Raw genomic sequence first — 27950 nt, forward strand, 5'->3', positions numbered from 1 at the left:
TTGTAACAGCAGCAGTAAGATTACACAAGGGGAACTGTAAGGCCAGACTGACCCTGAAGTCTTATGCCAATATTTCTGTCACATCAAAGCACATAAATCAGCCATTCTCTCTATTCCTAGTCCTTATCTTGCATTCTTCAAATGCCACTTGATGGCCTGGCTGGCTCTATCAAAGCTGATGCTGTTGAAAACAAATGCATGGTTGGCAAGCTGAAGGACACAGCGGGAGATTGTCTGCCAGAACTGAATCCAGTTCATAAAGGAATATCTCCTCTGCCAAAATGGGTCAAGGACTCCCCAACTGACGCTTCACAGGTAAGATTCACCTTCTGTTGTGTGTGCAGGGTGGTCCCTCCCCCTACCTGGCCGATCCCCTGGCAATGCCTCCCCAGGCGGGATTGGGCAATTGGCTGAGGTAGGCAGAGACCTCCAGGTATCCAGCCTGGGGAGGATGAAGCCCGCCCAAACTACCAGGAGCCGCACTGGGATCCGGGGGGCTGCACGCGACCATGCAAAAGGCGCCCCCCATTTGATGTGGGGAGTGGTCACTTCCCTCTAGACTACATAGTCACTGTGGGATAATTCCACATCCACAATGAGGTCCAAAACAATTCAAAGCAAGGCCCAAATGGTTAGGTTCAGGTCCAGGCAGATTGGAAAGTCTTCAGGGAAATCACATCACTAGTTGACAGCTGTAAAGTCTTCCAACAGGTTACTGAATCCTGATTTCATTGTGGAATGTACAATTCCTTCTTAATGTGTGTTTGTTTTCCTGATCTCTATATGTTTCCATTTTTCTCTACTTTGCTTCCTAAGCCATCACAGAAGGTAGGAGTTTGTTTGCACTGTACTTTTTGCCAAATTCATGGAAGGCATAGCCATACTCTGTTTGTGGCATGAGGCAGCCTAATTCTGTTTTGGCTGCAGTAGGGTGCTGGTAGTAGAAGTGGTAACTAGGGATATTGGAGAATTCAAATGAAATGAGAGTGGAATTACTTATTTGTCCCACGTTTAGAAATCAATACAACAAATACAATTAATATTCACTGTTGTTGCTGGTTTCAATACGTAATTGATTATGCTGTTTTCCCCTCTCTATTTGTATTGCATTCCCTTTGCTCTGAAATTAATGTGGGTGGAATAATCCATTGGTAATGTAACTTACGTAACTTAGTCATTGATGTAAATTATGCAAGTTATATAACTTGCTATATACACAGTGAGACAGTGTAATTTTTGGCAGGAGACAATCTGTAGTGCCGCATGTGATGAATACAGAGCTCTTTAGCACTAAAACGGAACCAATGGCAATTCACACAAAACCCCATTGCCATTTGTTCCAATTCCATGCTAAGCCATGAGTTTTCCTAAGGGGAAGCAACAGGGCAAACGGAAGTGTGGGTGGAGCCTGAATCATGATAACGTATACTCATTGAAAACAATGGGACTTCAGCCTAACTGATTTCAGTGAGTCTGCTCTAAGGGTTCAATTCTCAATCCACTTATGTGGGACTCAGCCCCACTGAATTCAATAGAGCTCACTTTTGAGTGGTTAGGATTACATCCAATGAGGTCTCCTATGACAGTAAGATTTCTGTTCTCAGAATGGAGAGGTAAGCAATTTGCAGCAATTCTCCCTCCCTCCTGCAGCCCGCTCCCCAACGCTGCTCTGAAGGATCCCCCAACCCTCTGGGTCACATTTAGCAGGATGTGACTGATCTAGGGGAGAGGGAAGTACTGAGCATTGCTTTCCTCCTTGTTTTGCTGACAGATTCTACCTTGCCATTATCTAAGTGATGCTATTAGATGCAACCCAGCAACTTGATCCTACCCATAATATGCAACACTGTTGTGTACATAACATGATGCAACATAAACAACAAACTATTGTGCAAAAAACATATTGAAAACCATTCTTTCCTGTAACAGAATTCAGAACACTACTTTAAAGTGATGAGCCAAAATCTCAATTCCAGCTCTGGAAAATACACTTTGATTTTAAATAACTATCATTTGGCCTGAATGGATTAAACATTGGGGAAAATACATTCCTGTATGTTAATTTTATGGCCCATTTACAACAAATGAAGCATTAATTGAATGGACTCCATGGTGTTGTCCCAGGCGTCTAATCAACCATCGCTGCTAGAGACAGAGAACCACATGCAAAATATGTTAGACATGTTGCTGTGGGGAGAGGGAAAATACTGTTGAGATTTTAAACAAACAAAAATAATAATCCAGCTCCACCCTTCAGGCAGGTTAGGATTTTTCAAACACTTAACCTAACTAACAAAATAGTCTACAAATGCATAATCCACTAAATCCCAATCAGATTAAGGTTTCCTAAACAGAGGAGGGGAGGGAAAGACACTGAAACCAAGGGTAGCATTTCATTTGGCACAACAAAAACAGCCAAATACAATGATTAAAAACTGCTTGCCTGGTTAAGATCAAGGTTAAGGTCCATGTTAGTTCAAGATCCACAAAGCTAGGGAATTGAAAGTTCAGACAGATTTCTTCAAAGTGATGCTCCATGATCAGCAGCAATGCTATGCAATGTCAGAAACTGTGCTTGCTCACAACTTAAGCTCAATACAGCCATAGTTTTCCTTGTTTTTTCCTCAGGACCCAAACCATTTGGAGAGGATGAAGTACCTGATACTATCAGAGTACTACACCGTCCCTGCTCCTGGGTTGCCTCATGAAGCATCTTGGCCTCCCTGTATTATTAGAGGAATCCTCCCTGGAGTTGAGCCAGGCCTGTTTGCCGCTCATATCAGCTGTTGCTTGGGGTGCACCTCTGCCACGGTGTGGTGAATGCACACCCATGGCAAATGGCCAGGAACTATGGGCCCTGGAGTCCCAACCAACATCTGGAGGGTCACAGGTTGCCCGCCACTGTAGGCTTGTGAGGGAATGAGCAGTCTAGTAAGGTTTGCTTGGCCCATCTTTTCTAATGGGATCATAGCAAAGCATTCTTCTGTAAATATGGTAGATGGATGAATATATACCGTATTTTTCGTTCTATAAGACACACCCGACCATAAGACGCACCTAGTTTTTAGAAGATGAAAACATGAAGAAGAAAAAATCCGAATCAAATGTTGTTGAAGGGGCTTTGCGTGGCTATTCCTGAAGCCAGAACAGCAAGAGGGATTGCTGCGCAGCAATCCCTCTTGCTGTTCTGGCTTAGCTGCACAGCCTGCATTCGCTCCATAAGACGCACACACATTTCCCCTTACTTTTTAGGAGGGAAAAAGTGCGTCTTATAGAATGAAAAATATGGTAATTTTAAAAGGTTTGGCAGAAAAATTGACAGATGCAAGTAAAATGAGCAGAGGTTTGCAGGGAGAAATATATGTATTTTAGTGCTTGATACCCACTTGGTATATACAATGGTTCATGTGGGAGTAATTTAGCCTCCTGACTCTCAGAAATTGTTCTGGTATGATTTGTCACCGAAACAGTTATGATTGATTCCTTCTTACTGCAAATATCCAGCTATTATTTGTTTGTTTCCTCCACCCCTTTATGTACTGTTGATAAAAGATACTCTCTGATAACTTACTGAAATGTTTTTCACTCTTTTATATACTAGAGTGTATTGCAATGATGATGTGTTGATTTATTATTTTCCCTGTTGTTTGACCCACATGACCTTAAGGTACTGCTGTGCAATGCATGCCACTTGATCGTGGATGGAGGACTTAACCTGGCATATGTAACAGAGACTTGGCTGGATGAAGCAGATAGTTTCTGTTACGCACAGCAACCCAGGTCATATAGGTGGGGAGAGGGTGCAGTGATTTTTAGGAAGTCATTAGCTTTCACCAGGCATCCTATTGGGAAGACTCAGTTTTCTTTTTCTTTTTTCAAATAATTTTTATTAAAAGGCCAATCAAATCACATTAATTCCAAATCACATTAGTTCCAAATTATACAGCCAGATTTTAAAATTTTTATTGGGGGTACCCATACTTCGAGCTCCGAAAGGGATCCAAACATCACTCTTGTTGCTGCTTTAATTACACAGTTCTGTCCAGTTCTGTCCAGATAGTCTCTTTGTTATTTTTCTCATCTTCTTCTTGTTATCATATATTCCTTTCTTTGTGATCTCTGATAATCTTCCCAAGCGGGTTGAAAACAAACATATCCTGTGTGGATTTTACACTCTCCAAGAGCCATATCACATAAAGGACAGACGCCATTTCCACACCTCCACAAAGAACATTCCCACAGTCTGTCCGTTGATTTTCACAGGCCTGCAAAACTGTATCTCAGGGCATGCATATTTGTGGTATGATAAGGTCAAAACACATAAAGCGTTTAAAAACCATATTGTCAGAAAAGCACTGTTTAATGTCTGGATAAGATATAAGGACATGCTTGAAAACAAAACCCCAAGGTGGTTGTCACCAATGGAAGCGAAGGCTCAGAAAAAGCTCAATATGGAGGCCGAATGGCCGAAATATTGGGAAATTTTGGAACAAGAGGGAGATAGATTAAAACTGCAGAGTTTTGAAAAACTAAAAAATAGAGTGCGAGACTGGCTCCATTATTACCAAATAATGGAGGCGTATAATTTGGACAAAAAAATTGGCTTCCAGGTGGAAAAATCAAAATTGGAAACAGAACTGTTAGATCCCAAAACTAAGAACTTGTCAAGAATGTATAACTTGCTGTTGAAATGGAACACTCAGGATGAAACGGTGAAATCAACTATGATTAAATGGGCACAAGATGTTGGACATAATATTATGATGGCTGACTGGGAACAGTTATGGACCACAGGTATGAAGTTCACAGCATGTAATGCCTTAAGAGAGAATATAATGAAAATGATTTACAGGTGGTACATGACACCAGTCAAGCTTGCAAAAATTTATCACTTGCCTGATAATAAATGTTGGAAATGTAAAGAAACTGAAGGTACATTTTTTCACCTTTGGTGGACGTGCCCAAGGATTAAGACATTCTGGGAGATGATTTATAATGAAATGAAAAAGGTATTTAAATATACCTTCCTGAAGAAACCAGAGGCCTTTCTCCTGGGCATGGTTGGCCAATTGGTGCCAAAGAAGGATAGAACTTTCTTTATGTATGCCACAACAGCAGCAAGAATACTTATTGCAAAGTACTGGAAGACACAAGATTTACCCACCCGGGAAGAATGGCAGATGAAGGTGATGGACTACATGGAACTGGCGGAAATGACTGGCAGAATCCGAGACCAGGGAGAAGAGTCGGTGGAAGAAAATTGGAAGAAATTTAAAGTTTATTTACAGAAACATTGTAAAATTAAGGAATGTTAGAAGGATGTTGGAATGAAGTTATGTGGTTTTAGCAGAAATGTTATAAAGGATTAAGAAAAAATAGACTTAATTGGTGAAAGGAGGGAAAGTAAAGTTACATTATATTAAGATAAATTATAGGACAAAAACTGGAAAAGATGGAAAGGATTTGCTGAAATAGCTAACTGAACTAGAATACAAAAAAGGGAGGTGTGAGGAGGTCAAGGAAACAAGCAAATGAAAGATAAGTTATGGGAAGGTTCGTTGTGTTTTTTAATTGTTTTTATTTTTCTGTTTTTTTTCTTTCTTTTTCTCCCCCCTCTTTTTCCTTATTGTGATGTGTTGTCTTGTTTTTGTTTAATATGGTGTTTTCTATTTTTTCTTTTTGTAACCTTTAAAACTTTAATAAATATTATTTTTTTTAAAAAAAGCAAAACTGTATCTCAGGGGGCCCTGCCAGGTCATATCCACATTCCGATAACCATACATTCACATTCCGATGACCATGGTCCCGCTCCCCCTCGTCCTCCTGTGAGCAGGATTCCTTCCTTCCTTCCTTCCTTCCTTCCTTCCTTCCTTCCTTCCTTCCTTGTTAAGCAGGCCTGTCTTAACAAATCTCCATTTGAAACTGCGTCACAAAGCTTTCTTTCCATCAGACGTTCCCACCAGTCCTTATTTCCACACAGTTCTTAATCTCCTGTTTGTGATTAGTAATTTGCAACGATTCTTTCTCTCTGGGAGGGAGGATTATTGGGTACTCATATAAGACAAAAAAAAGAAAAGGTTTTCCTCCCCCCCCCTTTCTGTTTCGCTCTGACATACCAATCTTTTAATGATGAGTCGCTCCACTCACAGAGATCCCATTAATCAGCAGTCTTTACTCCTGATCTTCACTTGAAGTATGTGCATTTGCTTCTGTTTCCAATTATATATTTTGAGCTGATGCAACCAGTGCGCGATCAGAGACAGCATCCAGGAGAGCCAGACCCACCTGAGGGCTTCATGCCTAGTGCCCTCACCCCATTCTTTCGAATCTGGGGGTGAATTATGGGCACAGCAGGCAAGGCAGTCCCCCCATTCCCTTGGGGGGGCAAGGGAGGCTGCATACTCCCATAACAGCCTCTTAATTACCTCGTGTGGGTCGGAGAGATGTTATTGTCGGCCATCATCCAATGCGCCCCCTGGTGACCCAGTTTTCTCAGTGCATGTTCTGGAAGTTGGGCAATAGGGGCAGTACTGGATTTCTTTGGGTGTACCGACCTCCCTGCTGAACCCATGGATTCCCTGCCCGAGCTACTTCAGGTCGTGGCAGATATTCTCCTGGAAACACCTAGTTTGGTTGTCCTAGGGGATTTTAACATCCATGCTGACACAACCTTACAAGGGGCCGCTCAGGACTTCATGGAAAGCATGGCCTCCATGGGGCTGTCCGTGAATATGTTTGGCCCAACTCATAGCCACAGACATGCCTTAGACCTGGTGTTCACCTCTATGGATGTGGGTGATCTGACACTAAGTAAAAGTGAAACAAAATAAGTGTCATGGTTGGATCACTTCCTGTTGCAACTGGACTTCTCTGCGACCCTTCCCCTCTGCAGGGAGGTGGGACCGATTCGGATGGTCCACCCCCGCCACTTAATGGATCCAAATGCTTTCCAGAGAGTGGTAAAGGTAAAGGTACCCCTGCCCATGCGGGCCAGTCTTGCCAGACTCTAGGGTTGTGCGCCCATCTCACTCAAGAGGCCGGGGGCCAGCGCTGTCCGGAGACACTTCCGGGTCACGTGGCCAGCGTGACAAGCTGCATCTGGCGAGCCAGCGCAGCACACAGAACGCCGTTTACCTTCCCGCTGGTAAGCGGTCCCTATTTATCTACTTGCACCCGAGGGTGCTTTCGAACTGCTAGGTTGGCAGGCGCTGGGACCGAACGACGGGAGCGCACCCCGCTGCGGGGATTCGAACCGCCGACCTTTCGATCGGCAAGTCCTAGGCGCTGAGGCTTTAACCCACAGCGCCACCCGAGTCCCTCCCAGAGAGTGGTAGGGGATGCTTTATCCCATGTTGATGGCCTTTCAGCTGATTCCCTGGTGGTCTGCTGGAATGCAGAGTTAACCAGGGCTATCTACTATCTGGCTCCAAAGTGCCCTCTCCGATTACATGGAGCCCAGACAGCCCCGCAGTTTTCTCCAGGGCTGAGGGCAATGAAACAATCACTGAGACAGCTAGAGCGCCGGTGGTGGAAAACTCATTCTGAATCGCACTGGACACAGGTTAGAACTCAACATCAAGACTACCAAGTGTTGATAGCGATGGCAAAGAGGACCTTCTTCACCACCTTTATTGCATATGCAGAAAACAGCAACAGAAGACTCTTTCAGGTGGTTTGCAATTTAATGGAACCACCTTCACCATCAGGGCCTGGTAAGGACTCCAAGATCTCCTGCAATGATTTTGCAAAGTTTTTTGCAGATAAAGTCACTCAGATTCAGAAAGAGGTAGACTCCACCATGGGCACAGGGCCAGGGCAGGAGAGTGCTAGAGTTCTGTCTAGACGAGTTGCGTGGGATCAATTCCAATCTGTTACCTCCGAGGATGTGGACAGGCTGCTTGGATGAGTGAAACCAACCACCTGTCTCTTTGATCCTCCCCCATCCTGGCTCATAAAAGCGAGCAGGGAAGGTCTGAGCGATGGACTGTGGGGTGGTGAATGCTTCCCTCTGTGAGGGAGCCTTCCCAGGCCCACTGAAAGAGGCAGTCATTAAAAAAACATCTTTGGACCTAGCCAATATGGCCAACTATCACCCAGTCTCAAATCTTCCATTCTAGGGCAAGGTGATTGAGTGGGTGATTGCTGAACAAGTCCAGGTCTGGAGGATGCGGACCATTTGGATCCCTTCCAATCGAGTTCATCATGGGACTGAAACTGCCTTGGTCACACTGGTCAATGATCTCAGGCGGGCTAGGGACAAGGGTGAAAGCTGTTTCCTAGTTCTGCTGGATCTCTCAGCAGCCTTTGATACCATCAACCATAACATCCTTCTGGACCGTCTAGAGCATGGGTCAGCAAACTTTTTCAGCAGGGGGGCGGTCCACTATCCCTCAGACCTTGTGGGGGGCCAAACTATATTTTGAAAAAAAATAATGAATGAATTCCTATGCCCCACAAATAACCCAGAGATGCATTTTAAATAACAGCACACATTCTACTCATGTAAAAAACATGCTGATTCCCAGACCACCAGTGGGCTGGATTTAGAAGGCGATCGGACCAGATCCAGGCCCCGGGCCTTAGTTTGTCTACCCATGGTCTAGAGGAGCTGGGAGCTGGGGACACTGTTATACAGTGGTTCCACTCCTTCCTCCTGGGCCGTGTCCAGAAATTGGGGGGGGGATGAGTGTTCAGACCCCTGGGCTCTCACTTGTGGGGTGCCTCAGGATTCTGTCCTCTCCCCCGTGCTTTTCAACATCTACATGCAGCCGCTGGGAGAGATCATCAGGGGGTTTGGGCTGGGTGTTCATCAGTATGCAGATGATACCCAGCTCTACCTCTCTTTTAAATCAGAACCAGTGAAGGTGGTGAAGGTCCTGTGTGTCTGGAGACGGTTGGAGGATGGATGGCGGCTAACAGATTGAGGTTGAATCTTGACAAGACAGAAGTCCTGTTCTTGGGGGACAGGGTTGGGCAGGTGTGGGGGACTCCCTGGTCCTGAATGGGGTAACTGCCACTGAAGGACCAGGTGCGCAGCCTTGGAGTCATTTTGGACTCACAGCTGTCCATGGAGGCACAGGTCAATTCTGTGTCCAGGGCAGCTGTCTACCAGCTCCATCTGGTACACTGGCTGAGACCCTACCTGCCCGCAGACTGTCTTGCCAGAGTGGTGCATGCTCTAGTTATCTCCCGCTTCGACTACTGCAATGCACTCTACGTGGGGCTACCTCTGAAGGTGACCCAGTAACTACAACTAACCCAGAATGCGGCAGCTAGGCTAGTGACTGGGAGTGGCTGCCGAGACCATATAACACTGGTCCTAAAGGATTTACATTGGTTCCCAGTACGTTTCCAAGCACAGTTCAAAGTGTTGGTGCTGACCTTTAAAGCCCTAAATAGCCTCAGTCCAGTATACCTCAAGGAGCGTCTCCACCCCATCATTCAGCCCAGACAGTGAGGTCCAGCTCCGAGGGCCTTCTGGCAGTTTCCTCACTGTGAGAAGTGAAGCTACAGGGAACCAGGCAGAAAGCCTTCTCGGTAGTGGCGCCTGTCCTGTGGAATGCCCTCCTGTCAGATGTCAAGGAAATAAACAACTACCAGACTTTTAGAAAACATCTGAAGGCAGCCCTGTTTTGGGAAGTTTTTAACGGTTGATGTTTTATCATGTTTTTAATATTCTATTGGGAGCTGCCCATTATTATTTTCTGTTGATCCACGTTTACTTGTGGCTATACCCAGTGCTTTAAAAAATGTTTAGGCGTGCTCTCATTTTCCAACTCATATTGAAATAGTGCCCCTCAATGAGGGCAAACTTAGATTTACAAAATGTTTAGGGGAATGCGTACCCCTGCGTCTCCCCAGAAAAAAAGCACTGGCTATACCTTTGTAATACCTTTGTAATTGGGTTGTATATACACTTGTGGATATATTATAACATTCAATAAAAAGTTAATGCTTTTTTTAAAGAAGAAGGGAAGAAGACCCTGGCTGCCAGATTAGGCAAAGGCCCGTCTCATCCAGCTTCCTGTCTATGCAGTGGCAAACCTGGTGCCCACACCCTCCAACATTTCTCAGATGAAAATAGAGATATCCTTTTCTACACCAGGAAGCTTCTCCTGTGTTTTATCTCCTGCACACATAGATGCCATATACACATCTACATTGGTCACCTTGAGCCAATGGCACCCTCTCTGCCAAACCTACAGTACCTCACAGGATTGTTGTAAAGAAAAAATGTGTGAGTGAAGGGATTGTGTACAACATGTTCCACAGATAAATGGAATAAAATTTTAGCTGTAAGCTGCCTTGAGTCCCTGTCAGGGAAAAAGAGGAGGAGGAGGAGGAGGAGAGAAACTGTGAGAATGATCAGGAACATAAATGTTGAGTAAATGCTATTGAATTCAGTGGGACTTACTTCTGAGTAAAAATGCTTAGGATTGCAATGTAAGGTTGGCCAATCTTGACCCAGTTACCTAGGAATAAGCTCCATTGAATACAGTGGGACTTACTTCTGAGTAGACAGTGTAAGGCTCCATTTACAATAAAGGAATAAGCACTCTGAGCATTTCCTAAGAAATGGCTGACTGCTGAAGCATTGCAATTATCTAATTTAAAGTGGATTGGTGACCTTTTCCTTCAAAGTTATAGGAAGGGCTTCATATGCCAGCACCAGGAGTACAGATGCAAGGGGAAAGGGCATTTTTGTCCCATCTGTTCACTGGAGGAGCAAGAGGCATCAATTTCCATTCAAGCCAGAACACCACGAAAGGAAGATCAGCCTGGTCCAAACAGGTCATAAATGCCCAGTTATAAGCTTCCTCCTCCTCCTCCTCCTTCAGCAAGCTTTTGGGAAAATGTGTAGGGAGCCAGCAATCCACAGAAGTGCATCAGACACCCTCATTATGTAGCTTCCAGAGGATGCTAAAGATATACCTCTTGACTGTGGCTCTGGATGCTTGAGGTGTATATTTTTAGGACCTACCTTATTTTTAGGATTGCTAATTGTTTTAAACTGTGTTTAATATTCTGTTTTAACATTGTAACCTGCCGCGGGACCTTAAGGCAAAAGGCAGCTAATAAACAAACAACTCAGGAAACGATGGCTTATGAGGAACGGCTAAGGGAGCTGGGCATGTTTAGCCTGGAGAAGAGGAGGTTAAGGGGTGATATGATAGCCATGTTCAAATATATAAAAGGATGTCACATAGAGGAGGGAGAAAGGTTGTTTTCTGCTGCTCCAGAGAAGCGGACACGGAGCAATGGATCCAAACTACAAGAAAGAAGATTCCACCTAAACATTAGGAAGAACTTCCTGACAGTAAGAGCTGTTCGACAGTGGAATTTGCTGCCAAGGAGTGTGGTGGAGTCTCCTTCTTTGGAGGTCTTTAAGCAGAGGCTTGACAACCATATGTCAGGAGTGCTCTGATGGTGTTTCCTGCTTGGCTGGGGGTTGGACTCGATGACCCTTGTGGTCTCTTCCAGCTCTATGATTCTATGATTCTATGATTCTATGATTCTAGGAGTAGTCCACATGATATCCTCCAAGTGTCATTTGACTACAACTCCCATCAGCCCCAAGCAGCATGGCCAATGGACAGGCATGATGGAAGTGACAGTCCAACAAAATCTGGAGAGCACCACACTGGCTACCCCCAAGAAAATGATGAAATCAGAAACCAGGTTCAATTCTGGCAGAAAGGTGGAAACTTGGGCCTAAAAGGTTTGAGGACGGAGCTGTGATGGCATAGATAAAGGCTCGCTGGCCCATGAGGAAAGAGCCCTTCCATAGCATGAAAAGAGATGGCTGCTAGCTCTGAGGGGACAGAATGGAAAACCAACTGAAGAAAAACCAAGTTCGTGCAGAGCTTATAGTGGCAGCAGTAAGTGGAAGGAAATGGAAAACTCAGGATTCCAGACAAGTGCATTGGGGAAAAGGCTACTGAATATAAGAGAGAACAAATAGTTAAAGAAAGGGGTGGGAGGAAGACTGCTTTAAAAAGAGAAAAACATTAAAACCGATGTGACCACTCAGCGGCATTTCACAGAAAGAGCACTGGCATAAAATTGCAACATTTCTGCTCTAAAAAGGAATCAGGGTGATTGGCGAGTATGGGAACAGAACCAGCCCCTGGTTTCTCAGGCCTCATACAGTCCCTAGAGTCCCTGTGGCTTTGCCTGTGCCAACCCCAAGGTGGATGCTTTTAAAAACCTGTCACACATAACCACATAAAACCACTTTAAAGCAGAGGGTCTGGCTGTCAGGCCTCTTGGTGCAGTAAATCAATCTTTCCCCCTCCCAAGAAGGAAGGTTCCCATGACTGCCCTTCCACCCAGCGCTACCAGACACTTTGCATACACCATAAAGGCAAATGTCTTTCCTGTTTTCACAAGTTGCAACCAGCTGATGAGAGACCCTGAGAGGCCACATCTGCATTTCAGATGCAAAGCAGATAAGATAAAATCAAAGCCAGGGCATCACACAGGGCTGCAGGAGATGGATACAGAGAACCCAGGCTTCTGTTTTCAGCCCTACTTTCACTAAGTAAGATGCAAAATACAAGCATGTTGTCAGGGAACTGCCATCGGAAGAACAGGAGGTGAAAGGGCTCACAGAGGTTGGGAGAGACTTATCAGCTGAGGAGGGAACCAGCAGGGGGAGAGAAGGAGCTCCAAGGGAAAGTGAGTCGGAGGGATGGCTCAGAGACACTTCCAGCGAAAACAGTGGGGAGGTTTCAGGACCTCCTATAGGGACACCCACTCCTCGCCGGAAACTGTCACGCCGAGAGTCCAGAAGGCGCGTTTCCGTTAAGGAGTTTTTATGCTGGAAGAAATTCCGTAAACGCCCACTGTTGGATTCTACCAGCGACTGACGGAGCCATGTCTAAGGAGCTCCGTTACAGACAGAGGTTTGTGGACTTAGCCAAACTCTGAGGGACTAGGAATTTCACGCACAAGCAGCTCATCATCCCATCACACATGTGGATACATGTATTTGTGTGTACAAATTGTATGCAATTTAAATGGGCTTTGTATATAATTTAAATCAGTAGGCAATGGGTCAGTATGTATTTATCTCACAACATTTATAGACCACTTGAGTGTAAAAGAAAATGGACTTAAAGACTGAGTGCATTTGAAACTATGGAACAAAGCCAGGCTGGTCGATCCCAATCTATCCCTCTTCTGACCTCCTAACATCAAGTTTTTAGTTTAAATGAAACATGACTTACCTAAGTAATTGTTGCTCTTGGACATTTCTGTAATGTTGATTTTTGTGGCCCCCTCTGGGATTTCTATTATCTTGTGGTAGCCAAGGTTGGTCAGGGTGTGCTTGAAGACCCCTGAGACCACTTGACAAGCTGTGTTGTCCCCTCCGCATATCCCACATTTGTCGACCACTTTGTCTGAGCCCAGATAGTCATCACAGCCAATGCTCTGTCAAGAAGAGACAAAAAGTGTAGATCAGTTACAAGGATAACTGAAAAGCTTCTATGAAATGCCTTGGCATTTGGTTTTAAAAAAAAATCAGCAAAACTAATAGGGAGTTCTCACAGATCACTGGAAGAACACATGCTTGGCTTGCAGAATTTCCAGGATCTCCACTCATGCAAAGCAGGTAGTGGAACTGGAGCAGGAAAACCACACCTGAGGAACAACAATAGGCAGCACAGGGCTAGATAGTGCAAGGGTCTGGATGAGGACAAGGCAGCTTCATATGCCCCTTCTTATGCCTCCTTATCGAAAGGGCCACATGGGTTTGAGTGGGGGTGGGCATCCTTTTTTCTGTGGAGGGCTGTACTCTCTTGAGAGCAATATGTTGAGGGCCACGCATTGGTGGTGGGAAGAACCAGAGATTATTATGGATGGAGCCAGAGACAAAAGTGTTTTGGATTAATTAATCTGGGATGAAGATCACCTTGCTCCAGGTTTTCACCATAGTTACCTTGAATTAGAATTTCCAATCTTACACATATGTACTCGGAAGCAAACCCCACTGTGTTTGATGGGGTTACTCTGAAATAGGAAGGAGGAGGAGGATTTTAGTACAACAGACCAATTCAGATATTAGAAACTAACCCGTTTTAGTCTCTCTCTCTCTCTCTCTCTCTTCTCTCTCTCTCTCTCTCTCTCTCTCTCTCTCACACACACACACACACACACACACAAAGTCTACTAATTTGTTTTCAGATGCCTTGAGGCTGGGGTGGCTTATTCTCTCAAGCCATATGATTACAAATAAAAAGTTTTGAAAAATAAATTTAACTTTTTCAAAACATTTCCTCTTTTGTTTGTTGTGAAACTACCTAAAATCAAGAGGAAACACTTTTAAAATCAATGAAACACAAGGAGGGAATGAACAGGAAGAAAAGAACTCTGATGGGATGGGAGGATACTCCAGTTTCAGGTGAGGGGCTACATAAAACAAGGGCTGCAGGTATATGGGTTGGTTTCTTGAGGGTTAGAAGATCCAGTCTGTGGCCCCTGAGTCTGAGCTGTGTAGGCCTCTTGTTAGTTTCAAGAGAATCAAGGTGGGAGAGGGCAGCAACTAACTAGCATAGTGCTACCATGAGTAGAGGCAGCTATGCATACCGAATGCTATACAATTGGACTTTTTAATGGCACTACATGAGTGAGGCTTCTCAGGTCCGGGCAATAAATGGCATGAGGAAATCATCTGCTTTCTCACCTGTGATGGGTTTAGACCATCTTCGCCCAACCACCTTGATTTGTGGAACCAACACTTGTCAATAGATATTACTTATCACAGCAGACATGACTGTGAATTAATGCAGGACAAATAAAAAAATGTAGCAGGTAGACCAAAGCTGTCTGCAGTCAAGAACCAAAAAGTGGAGGGAGTGGGAATTCTTTAGAGAGAAGCATGGGAAGATGTTTGCCACCAATGGTCTATCTGACTGGAAGTGCTCTCCATGGTTTTAGGCGGGGCTCTCCTCCAGTCTGGAGATGCCAACGACTGAACATGGGAACTTCTGCATGCAAAGTAGGTGCTCCCCCCGAGCCACAGTCCTTCCATTCTCATTGCACTGGATTAAGGGAATGACTAGGACAGCGGGTTGTTCCCAATATTAGCCCCATTCAGAGAAGGCACACTGACATCACTGGGAATTAAATTCATTCATTTCAATGGATTTACTTTGAGCAGAACTAGCATTGGCTAAAACCTACATTCCCTCAAAACATAATCAAGAGGAAACCCCAAGAAAGATTTCAACCTCTTGTCATTTTAGAAACAGCTGAGTTCTTGTTTGGAGCAACTGGCTTTAAATATTTTTAATGTACATACAGCTGGAGAAAGAGAGAATACTATGGCAATATAGAAACTATGTATGCATGAGAAAAGGGACGCTGTGGCGCTGTGGGTAAAACCTCAGTGCCTAGGACTTGCTGATCGTAAGGTCGGCGGTTTGAATCCCTGCAGCGGGGTGAGCTCCCGTCGTTCGGTCCCAGCTCCTGCCCACCTAGTAGTTCGAAAGCACCCCTAAGTGCAAGTAGATAAATAGGTACCGCTTTATAGCGGGAAGGTAAACAGCGTTTCCGTGTGCGGCGCTGGTGCTGGCTCACCAGTGCAGCTTCGTCACGCTGGCCACGTGACCCGGAAGTGTCTTCGGACGGCGCCGGCTCCCGGCCTCTTGAGTGAGATGAGCGCACAACCCTAGAGTCGATCACGACTGGCCCGTACGGGCAGGGGTACCTTTACCTTTACCTTATGCATGAGAAAAATAATATTCTTATAATAATTTATTGCATCTTGATATTTATGTAGCTTATTCTGGGCACAATGTAAGGTGTTGGCACTGACTTAGAAAACTCAGTGTAATTATTGCCCTAGTCTTCCAAGAAGGCTTCCCTCATTGTGATGTGTGTCCCAGCACAACCTCTGTCATTAGCCAATAGTTACCTCCGAACTGTGCTATGAGTCAAATCTATTCAATGAAGGCAAACAGGGAGACCCTACTGTTGTTCACCATCCCTCTCCCTGCCTCACTCTCAGAATGGCCAAGGGGTCTTTCCTCCAAGTAGAGCACTCTGAGCCTGGTGGAAAGTGCCTACACCGTGCATTGATAAAGTGGTACAAAATGCTCTTTAAACATGGGGGGAAATTAAAGAACCAGGTAATGGTAAATGTTTTCTCTAAGTTTAAAGAGCTTTTCTAGTCATGGCTTCAAACTGCAATGGCACCAAATAAGAACATAAGAACAGCCTTCTGGATCAGGCCAATGGCCCATCTAGACCAGCATCCTGTGCTCACAGCAGCTAGTCAGATGCCCTGTTGGAAACCCCCAAGCAGCACTCAAGCACAAGAGCCCTCTCCCCTCCCGCAGTTTCCAGCAAATGGTATTTAAAAGCATCGTTGTCTCTGCTTGACACCCTGCCTAGTAGCCACTGAAAGCCTTCTCCTCTTTTAATTTGTCTAACCCTCTTTTAAAGCCATCCAAGGCAGCCTTAATCGAGTGCTATAGTTAACTCTGCTCTGGTCCATGGGGTCACGAAGAGTCGGACACAACTAAACAACAACAACAATAGTTAACTATGTACTACATGAAACAGTCCTTTCTTTACCTTCATCTATTTCACTCAGCTTCATTGGACATCCATGAATTCCAGAGTTATGAGCAGGAAAGAAAAAACTTTCTCTACTTTCTCCTTGCCATGCATAATTTTAACAACTTCTATGATGTCGCCTCTTAGATGCTCTCTCAGCTACCTCACATAAAATACCTCATTCTGAGGAGTGACCCCTTGATCTTTGGACTCTGGGCTGAAAGGAATCATAGAATCACAGAACTGTAGAATTGGAAAGGACCCCAAGGGCCCAACCCCCTGCAATGCAGGAATCACAACTAAAAAATCTCTGAAAGATGGCCATCCAACCTCTGATTAAAAATCTCCAAGGAAGGAGAGGCCACCATCTTCCTAGCATAGCCGGCATCTATGCAGGCTGTGGGGTCCCAGGCACCCACACATTTTCAGTGAAAGGCACCCCTGATATTCTATTTGGCCATGCATGCATGGCGCACAGCATGCACACATTACATTGGCATGGCCATACGATGTGTCCTCAGTATGCCCTGGGCACCCACTGTTGCTGGGGCAAGGTGCCCCTGAATGCAAAGAGAAGAATCTGTGGTTTATCAACCACCACAACAACCTGGGCCCCAAAACCTGGGGACAAAACAAGGCTGCAAACCCCACATATACTAAGGACCCTCTTGCTTCAAGGATCTTCAGTGGAGACTGTGTTTCACCGGCTTTCAGGGATGTAGCACATTGATATACCCTTTATGCAACCCAATGGAATTATGATTGGAGGAAATGGCTCAACTAATTTACAAACTGATTTGACCCAAGCCTTGAGTTGCTCACCCATTTTAACTCAGCATAATTTACCAGAGTTGCCATCATATTCTTTAACAGTAGCTTCTGAATTCAACTATCATTTTGGGGGTGGGGTGGGGGTGGGGGAGAATCAGGCGTGCTCTGCCAGACATTGGCATACAGAGAACTTCTGTATTCTGTTGGATTACCAGGAGTCTCCCCCTTCCAATAGCAGGAAGCAGATATTTATAACACTGATGAGTTATGGCATATTGGACCAGACACCAGTAATTGGTCCAAAACTTAATATTACTGGTCTTGGGCCAAACTAATTTTAGGGGTGAAGAAAAAAGCAATTTTTCTGGCAGGTTATTTCCCCCCCAGTTTCTGTTTGTTTTAAAGGCAGCTGCTCAGTGGTGATCATAGCTTTGGAATGTTTAGCAAGGATGGAGAAAATTTTCAGTCTTGCAGCTCAACAGGAAAGGTGAGTTATTAATGGGAGATGGAGCAATGCTGGCAACCTGTTTTGTTCCATCCTTCATCAGGATAAATTGTGACCAGATGATTAGAAGAAGAAAGAAGAAAAACAAAACAACAGGAAGAGGTAAAGAACGCAAGCTGAGACAATATAAGGAGGACATCACTTTCCATAGAGTGCTGGGAAAGGTTCAAATAACATCCTAAGACATGGGGTGGTATTCAATTAAATTTTGCTCAGAGTAGACCTATTGAAATTAATGGCTCCCACTTAGTCATGTTCATTAATTTCAAGGGATCTTGAATGCCATCCATTCCCTCACAGGTTGGGCCTACAACTTGCATAGCTCAAAGTGGTGCCTGTTGGAGCTATGGGTGAGGGGTGTCATTTTCAATGCTTCCCTGTGCACAAAAGTTTCAGGCAAAGAGTGGGACATCAATGAGAAAATATCTAAGTAAGCCTTTTCTGTTTGGATAGAGTTTTTCTTTTTCTTAATATTTTTTTTAGCCCCACAACCTCCCCATTTGCAATCTAAAATGGTACAATCCATTACTACGGAATGGTATGATAAAATATGAGGAGTGCTGCAGGTTCAGGCCAAAAGCCTATCTAGTTCTCTGCTCTCATGGTGGCTAAATCCCCCTGAGAAGCCCACAAGCAGGTCTTCCCCCACCTCCAGCCCCGAAGGCAGGACAGAGCCCTTGTGGTTGTTGTTGTTTAGTCATTTAGTCGTGTCCGACTCTTCGTGACCCCATGGACCAGAGCACGCCAGGCACTCCTGTCTTCCACTGCCTCCCGCAGTTTGGTCAGACTCATGTTTGTAGCTTCGAGAACACCATCCAACCATCTTGTCCTCTGTCGTCCCCTTCTCCTTGTGCCCTCAAACTTTCCCAACATCAGGGTCTTTTCCAGGGAGTCTTCTCTTCTCCTGAGGTGGCCAAAGTCTTGGAGCCTCAGCTTCAGGATCTGTCCTTCCAGTGAGCACTCAGGGCTGATTTCCTTAAGAATGGATATGTTTGATCTTCTTGCAGTCCATGGGACTCTCAAGAGTCTCCTCCAGCACCATAATTCAAAAGCATCAATTCCCTTGTGGTCAGCAGCCACTAGCCTGATCCTCCATGAATTTTTCCAGTCGTCTTTTAAAGCCATCCAGTTTGGTGGCCTTCATTGACTCCCACAGGAGCAAGTTCCGTGGTTTAACTATGAACTGCATGAAAAAACACTTCATCTGTCCTGAATCTTCCAACATTCAGCTTCATTGGATATTTCTAAATTCTAGTATTATGAGAAAATCCCCTTTCTCAAATCCATGCATAATTTTTATACATGTCTATTTGATTCCCCCATGAGCCTCTTCTCTAAACGAAAACATCCCTAATGTAGAGAAGTTGCTCCAGCTCCTTCCTGTCCCATTTGAGGTGAGGCCACCAGAAATGTGCACAGTATTCCAAGTGCAGTTGCACCATTGATTTGTACCTTGGTACTCAAACGGCTTAGCACCCGAACAAATCGGCTCCCAAATGCCACAAACGTGGAAGTAAGTGTTCCAGTCTGCGAACGTTTTTCAGAAGCTGAACGTCCAACATGGCTTCTGCAGCTTCCAATTGAAGGAAGCTCCAGCAGCCAATCAAAAGCTGCACCTTGGTTTTTTAATGGTTTGGGGAGTCGAATAGACTCCCAGAACGGATTAAGTTTGAGAACCAAGGTACCACTGTAATGGCATTATGATATTGACAGTTTTATTATCAGTCCTTCTAATAATGATCCCTAGCACCATCATCAAAGGTGTAAGGCGGCACTGTTTCCATTCTGCCCATACTCCTTGCACGCAGCACCTTTTCCAATTCACTGCAGTCCACCTCCCCCCAAAAACACAGGATTCGTCTTTCTGTCCATGTGGAGAAATTATGTAACACAAGTTACACATTAGTTATGTAATTGTGTTATTCTACCCTATTCATTTTTTTAAAAAAAAATGCTTTTATTAAATCTATTAAATTTTTCATTGGTTATTCATACACATATTCCAATACTGTTTTCACATATAGTGTATATATAAACCAGACAATATCAATATTTCTTCACAAGTGACTTCACATCACCTCATTGCAGCTTTTTCTATCTTCTTTCTCTTTTCGACTATGTTGTTTGTCTTTATTACATTTCTATTACATAATATAACTTATCTATCTGTTCTTAACTTTGCAAAATTTATTCGAAACACATCAAGGATTTTATTTGAGAGCAATGTTTTCCTAAATAGTCTTTTACACATTCCTACTCTTTTTTAAATTTTTGTTTTGGTTGGTTCCTAATTGCCTCTGTCATTTTTGCCAATTCCAAATACTCACATAATTTGATTCGCCATTCTTCCTTTGTTGGTGTCTTACCCCCCCTTCCAATTCCTAGCAATTAACATTGCTGCTGCAGTTGTAGCATATAGAAACACTTTTTTTTTTTGTCATTGGGTATATCAATTGTCATAATGCCAATAAGAAAGGCTTCAGGTTTCTTCTCGAATATTTGTCAAAACATTTTTTTTTATTTGTCATAGACAGTGTTCCAGAATTTTTTTATTTTATCACAACCCCACCACGTGCGGTACATCGTTCCTTCCCCTTGATTACACCTCCAGCATACATGTGATTTTGATTTATATATTTTAGCCAATTTGCTGGGGATCATGTACCACCTATATAGCATTTTCATAAAGTTTTCTTTTATTGTATAGCAGGCCATAAATTTTAAATCTTTTTGCCACAATCTTTCCCAATCCTACATCTGGATAGAGTGCCCAATTCTTTTGCCCATTTGATCATCACGTCTTTGATCTCTTCGTCCTTTACCTCCCACTCCAGCAGGAGTCTGTATGTTTTTGATAATGTTTTCTTTTTGTTTTGTAATAATTCTTTTTCTAGTTTTGATATCTCTTTCTCAAATCCGATTTTCTTATCTATTTTAAACACATCGTTTAATTGGTGGTATTGTAACTTGTCCATACAATAATGTCTAATTTCTTCATACTTTTAAAATTTGAGTTGCTTAGGCTCTTCCTTTAGAATTTCTTTGTACATTGTCCAATTTTATTCCATATTCTTTCCCTTTACTGAGAAAGCCTCCATAGGTGAGAGCCACCAAGGTTTATTTGGTTCTAACAAGTTTTTATATGTATCCCACGCTGTATATAGAGATTTTTGAATTATATGGTTTAAAAACTCCCTGTGTACTTTCACTTTATCATAACCTAAGTATGCGTGTCATCCATATCTGTTGTCCCATCCTTCTATATCCAGTATACCTGTATTTTTCAGAGCCATCCATTCTTTTAGCCAACACAAACATGAGGCCTCATAATAAAGCTTTAGATCTGGCGAGGCGAAACCCCCTCTTTCCTTTATATCTGTTAGTAATTTATATTTAATTCAGGGTTTCTCACCTTGCCAGATAAATTTGGATAACTCCTTCTGCCAATTCTGGAAACATCTGATCCCCCCTATGATTTGGATCATCTGAAATAGGAACAACATTTTGGGCAGCACATTCATTTTAATAGTTGAGATTCTCCCCCATAGGGACAGGTTTAACCTATTCCAAATTTCCATATGTTTCTTAATTTCTTTCCATATCTTATTGTAATTATCATTGAATAGATTGATTTTTTTTGTTGTTATCCAAACTCCCAGATATTTAATTTTTTTTCATTATCATCAGACCAGATGGAATTCAAGTTTTTCTTGGTCACCCATATTTTTTACCATCAACTTCATTTTGTTTTTATTCAATTTGAATCCTGATACCTGATCAAATTCATGCATTCTTTCCAAAGTTTTTGAAAAACTTTCCTTTGTATATATATTTTTTATTAGTTTTCAACATATCATTTTCAACAATAATTGAACTTATTTTAACATCTTATACAATTTTTTGACTTCCATCAATCTCATCTGAAAATTTTCCAATCTAATCACTAAATATACATTTCTCACTTCCACTATTACCTTAACTCATAACTGATATCACTATTCTTTCTCTAATTTGCAATGCTTCATACGTTTCTCCTTATAAAACTTACTGTAGTCCTACTAGCGTAATCTGTTGATTACAGTTGCTTTTCAAATAGTTCACATATTTACCCCAGTCTTCTGAGAATCTCTGATCCCGCCAGTTTCAAATCCTTCCTGTCATCTTATCCAGTTCAGCATAGTCCATTAATTTTGTTCTGCTAGGCCCGTAAAACACAATGTCATCTTTCGTTGGTGCATTTCCAGTGTAGTAATTGCATCCCAAGTTTCTTCCTGTATTTTTTCCAGATCTGTAATTTCTTCCTTGACTTTTCCTTGGCTTCTCTTTATATCCTTATGATCACTTTGGATCTTCTTGACCACCTCTTCTTGTTTAGAGGTTTTACTTTTAAGCTCCTGCACTGACATATCCAGCTCTTTATTTTTGACAGTCAAGTCTTTAATCTGACCTGAGAGATCTATTATCAGTTTGGAGTTTTGTTCTATTTTACAGTGGTACCTCGGGTTAAGAACTTAATTCGTTCTAGAGGTCCGTTCTTAACGTGAAACTGTTCTTAACCTGAAGCACCACTTTAGCTAATGGAGCCTCCTGCTGCCGCTGCGCCGCCGGAGCCCGATTTCTAATCTTATCCTGAAGCAAAGTTCTTAACCTGAAGCACTATTTCTGGGTTAGCGGAGTGTGTAACCTGAAGCGTATGTAACCTGAAGCGTATGTAACCCAAGGTACCACTGTATTCCCCATTTCATCTAGTTTTTTGTCCAGAGCTTTAATGTTATCGCTTAGGTCTCTTACATTCCTAAGATCAGCTCCTTTATGTCAGCATTAGGGTCTACCTCTACTATTGATTGTCTTCTAATTTGTGTTCCAGAGGCAGACGTCAGTCCTATCATGGCTTGTATTTTTTCAAAAAAAATTTGTAGTCATTTTGGATTCCTTATATATCTGTGCCACGTATATTCAAGCTTTCCAAAAACTTCTTTTTATGTCTTCCTCTTGCATTTATTCTATTTTCTAAAATTTTACTTCAATTGGTTATTCCCTGCGGGTAATTGATTTTTTAATTTTTCATATTAATTTTTATTGTGCCCCGCCTCTTTCCTCTCTCAATTCAATTAATATACTTTTCTTATTTTCCCAAACTCGCTAATTCATTCTCTATCCTCTTCTTATTTTATTTTACTTTTTCCCTAATTTCTTTGCTTCAATTATTACCCCTTATACCAAATTTTTGATTTGCAAACCTCAATTATATACAATTTATTACCCACAGTTATCTCTATCACAAATTATTATTGCTTGTCTATACACACAGTCAATTCATTAAGGATTTATCAATATATAATAGAAGAGTTCTTAAAAAATAAGGGTAGCAGAGAAAGATCTAATTGAGGACTTCCGGGTTAGCGCCATCGCCTAATGGCGGATTCCCTCCGAGCTCCGGAGGGAATCGGCTCAGCAGGGGTCGGGTCCTGCCGCGGCGACGACGCGGGGACCCTCAGAAACCACAGGCGCTGAAGTCTGTGGACCTGGTGACTCGGCGGGCACCATTTGCGCCCCCGACCCGCAAAGGAGCCTTTTTAAAGGCTCTGGAACGGGGGACGGAGAGCGGTGCGGTGCTGTGAGTCGACTGCTTCCCCTGCTGAGTGAAGCCGCATGCCATGGACGGAGAGCGCTGACTTCTTTCTCTGAACATTTGGATTAAAAGCAACAACCCGTGAGTAACACGGAAATTGGACTTAAAAGGGAAATTTTCTTTAGGAATTAGGCACGACCGGGTAAGGTGTAAAGAGGAAGTCCGCCTACCCGCCTTGTAAACATCGTAAAGCAAGGATTTTATTACTAAGGTTGTGAGAATACCTTTCTTCTTTGTGGAGAAAAGCAATTAACTTTACGTTGGGGCAATTTAAGTGATTGTGCTGGAGGATAAGAGCTAACATTGAGAATGGAATTCACCCCTCCCCCAAGACCCGGGAGCGATCGGTGAGAGAGCCTGCGGAAGAGACATAAAGACTTTGACAGCTGTCAAACTAGCTGTCAAAGTTGGGAAAAAAGGAGAACTTTGTTTCTGCTGTCTTTGCTGGTTATATTCATTACAATTTGGTAACAAATTGTTAAAAATAAAGAAGAAAAGGCTAACTTGACTTTTGGGTTGGAACTGGAAGATATTAAGAAACTAGAATCCCTCTAGAGGGGGTTTAGGACATTACAAAAATGGCTGTAAGTGGAAAAATACTGGCTGAACTGGAGAAGACTTTTTTTCTCTTAGGAAAGTTGCAGGAACAGAGTGATGTTTTGGCAAGAAATGTGACAATACTGAATGGAACAGTAAATAAAGTTGCTGAGCCTGGGAGGGACTTGACTCAAGTTTTTGCAGTTGAACAGGAAAGTTTTGCAGTTGACTTAAAATTTTTGCAGCTGAATATGAAAAGAAATTTGAGAAATCTGAGAATGTGATGAAAGAGGAACATGATGATTCGAAGGAAAAAGAAGGAGGAGCTATAATGCCACAGATGATTGAGGAGAGCCAGAGGCCGGTTAGAATCATAGAATCATAGAATCATAGAATCATAGAGTTGGAAGAGACCACAAGGGCCATCGAGTCCAACCCCCTGCCAAGCAGGAAACACCATCAGAGCACTCCTGACATATGGTTGTCAAGCCTCTGCTTAAAGACCTCCAAAGAAGGAGACTCCACCACACTCCTTGGCAGCAAATTCCACTGTCGAACAGCTCTTACTGTCAGGAAGTTCTTCCTAATGTTTAGGTGGAATCTTCTTTCTTGTAGTTTGGATCCATTGCTCCGTGTCCTCTTCTCTGGAGCAGCAGAAAACAACCTTTCTCCCTCCTCTATGTGACTTCCTTTTATATATTTGAACATGGCTATCATATCACCCCTTAACCTCCTCTTCTCCAGGCTAAACATGCCCAGCTCCCTTAGCCGTTCCTCATAAGGCATAAGGTTAAGATGGATATAAAGGAAAATAAGATCAGGATGATGAAAATTTGGTTTGAATTGAAGAATGGAGAATGGAGAGATCTCCCTATGTGGAGATCTGAAGACCTATGGAATACAAACTTGGCTAAAGTGGAAACTGGAGCTTTTGGGACATTTGGACTTAAGAGAAGTAGGAAACAAGATTTTGGCTCCATTTTTAAATACGGAGGCCTGGCTGGAAGAAACATGGACCTTATTGGGACAGAGCTCCTTCGAGATTCGGAGTTTAATATAAAGGACTATCAAAAAAACCGGCAGAGAGGAATTGAGAGAGAATTGAGAGCCTCGGACGTGAGGTCGCCAGGCTGACTGCAGATGGACTGATGGACTTTTTGTTGGGGTTCGAAACCGGGAAAGGGGGTGGTGGGGCTTTGGGAATCCAAAGGGTGTATAACTATATTCTGTTTTAATTAATTTGGTTTTGCCACTAACATAAAAATGGGGATTTCGGGGAAGGGAATTGGGGCCGACCTTAGAAAAAGACTTTTAAGAATAAGTATTGACGTATAAAGATTGAGGTTTATAAGTTAGAATTGGTTAATTAAATTGATGGGGTGAACCTAGAAAAAGATTTTGAAGAATAAGTATTGATGTATAAAGATTGAGGTTTATAAGTTAAAATTGGTTAACTAAAATGAATTAGAGAAAATAAGGTAAAGTTTGGGGACAAGAATTTGCTGAGCTAAAAATTGGAACTGGAATACAAGAAGGGGAGGTGTGGGGAAGTCAAAGAAATTGGTCATTGACATTAAGAAATGTAAATTGTATGTGTGTTTAATTGTTTTTTTTTCTTTATGTTTTGTTTTTATTTTTTTGAAAATTTCAATAAATATCTTTTTTTTAAAAAAGAGAAAGATCTAATTGTGTGCGGTTTTGCTTATCTCCCTGAGATGGCTCTCGGTGTGGTTGTTCCCTTTTCTCGGTAGTTTCAGTCTTCACCTGTTCAGTTCCAACTCAGCTCTCTTTGGCTCCTCTTCCATCCACTTCCGCTATTAATATCAATAAAGAAGCTGACTCATGCCCTGTAGATCTCCATTTTGTCTGTCCTTTCTGTCCTCTTCTCCTTCTCTTTTCGGTTCCCAAGCTGTCCCCTTACCCCGCTCTCCATCCCGATGCTGTCCCACGTCATCCCTCACCTCACTCTCCGTCCCCCCTGGGCCCTCCTCCGCTGCTGGGGGTCCCACCAACAAACCCGCTCCAAGCGGCAAAGTCAGCCACCCATCTTCTCCTCTCCTTGGTCCCCTTGTCTGCTCCAATCCGGCCCCTTCTTTTTCTGGGGTAAATGCTCCTCGTCCCCTTCTTTTCTTGCCCAGCTGCTGTCTCTGACAAGGGTCGGGCTCCACATAAGGCTGTTTTCCCTCTCAAAAATGCTTTTAGGCTAGCCAAATTTTATACTTGTTTTTAATATGTAATAAATTTTCGCTTTTGAGTTTCTCTTTCACAAAGTTCTTTTCCACAGTTATTAAAACTGTGCTGAGGTGGACCTCCTTTTCTCCTTCACTTGCACTTTAATTTTTAGTTCCAAATTATTGCTTTTCATTTCACGTACCTCCGTTATGCATAACTTGTTCTTTGTTGTTGAAAAGCAGTAGTTGTAGTTTTAATTCCAATTTATGGAGAAGTGAGGTGTCTCACAGCCAGAAATGCCCTGTTCTGAGCGCTAAGGTTCTCCCTTCCTCCATCACTTTTAATTAGTGCTGGAGTGATCAGGAAGCCCCTTTCCTGCACCGCTTGGTACTTCTGGGGCTTGAGATCCCCTCTCAAGGCTTTTCAGAGGTCAACGTTGCCTTCGTTTCACCCCTAATTCTCATTTCTGTCATCAGGTACGCCTCAGTGTCTCAGAGAGCGGACCTGTGACCCGACACCCAATTCTGGATACAGGGCGAAGATGTGAACATTTCCATTTTCTTTTTGATTTTGTAATACTTTGTTTAAATCATTAAAACAGCAAAATCTTAGATTCTAACAAACAAGCCACAATAAAGTAAATAAAGACAGCTGTTTACAAATACTAATAGGATTACAACAAATTGAAGGTGGCCTAAGGCTGAGCATCATCATGAAACTTGTTATTCCAATGCAGTGAAAGAATGTACATTTTTCCTTCAACTTCTTAGGTTGATTTATGTGTCCTCTGTTTTATTAACTTAATTAACATTTCTGTTTTTATCAGAATTCTCTGATACCTCTAATCTTCATTAAGCTATCCACTGTTGCCCTAAAGTGAAACTGTTGGAAGGTTACACCGCCTGCCATGGCCTTAGAGACTGATAAGGGAGATACATGTACTGCTGCATCTGGGGCAGATGAAGGCATCCCGTTGTCCTGCTGCAGATGCACCAAGGCATTTCTTCTCTCTGCACTCCTCCCAGCAGTCATTCCTCCTCTGGTCACTGTTATGAATGCACAACCTGTCTCCAGGCATTACAATAATCTGCAAGGGATTCCCACATGGCAGGGTTGATGATGTCAGCCTCCATGTCACATTTACAGACATCTTTGTTGTGCAGAGTTGGTCTGCAAGCAGGCCTGGTGCCCGAAGCCTTTTCCCTGTTGAGCACATCCTTGGGGATCCTGCCATCTTCCATTCTGTGGATATGACCAAGCCAGAGTAGATGTTGCTGAGACAAGAGTGCAAACATGCTGGGATTATGTGCTTGGGAGAACACAAATTTGTCTGACACTCTGTCCTGCCATTTGATGCCCAAATCTTCCTAATGCAGCGAATGTGGAAGGCACTGAGGCGTCACACCCGGCGCTTGTAAGTTGCCACAACTCACTTCCATCAAGCAGCATGCTCAATACACAAGACTGGTAGATCTTCATCTTGGTATTGGACATTAGCATCACATTCTCCCATATCCTTTTGGGAAGCATCATTTGCATATTGCATAACTTTGCACTTTGCAATTTGCATAACTCACATATTAACTTAGGTGAGTTAAGGCCACAAGGTAGCTTCTTAGAGAAGGCCACTGAGGCACTGGAAAGTGGATGCTAAACCTGGAGTTGTTGCAAATGAATATTAATACGAAAGCTGTGTTAGTCTTTATTGATGCGGAGAAAGCCTTTGATAATATTTCTTGGAGTTTTATGAAGAAAAATTTGAAAGGGATG

The 27950-nt window shown here is 43.1% G+C and overlaps 1 protein-coding gene and 1 long non-coding RNA gene across 6 annotated transcripts in view; one reads left to right on the forward strand and one right to left on the reverse strand.

Moving 5' to 3' along the window:
- The window catches only part of THSD4 (thrombospondin type 1 domain containing 4), a 507461-nt gene that overhangs the window by 74826 nt on the left and 404685 nt on the right, over positions 1-27950 (reverse strand). For all 5 annotated transcript variants that reach the window (XM_053364384.1, XM_053364385.1, XM_053364383.1 and 2 more), the window contains one exon: positions 13230-13434. In XM_053364384.1, the coding sequence (XP_053220359.1) occupies positions 13230-13434 (205 nt within the window). The remainder of the gene's footprint in view (positions 1-13229; positions 13435-27950) is intronic.
- Positions 21-27822, forward strand: LOC128401405 (uncharacterized). Its single transcript, XR_008327468.1, has 3 exons — positions 21-315; positions 17740-17821; positions 26657-27822. It is a non-coding gene; the product is annotated as an uncharacterized LOC128401405 (long non-coding RNA).

Source organism: Podarcis raffonei, chromosome 14 (assembly GCF_027172205.1).
Source record: "Podarcis raffonei isolate rPodRaf1 chromosome 14, rPodRaf1.pri, whole genome shotgun sequence".
Classification (NCBI taxonomy): Eukaryota; Metazoa; Chordata; class Lepidosauria; order Squamata; family Lacertidae; genus Podarcis; species Podarcis raffonei.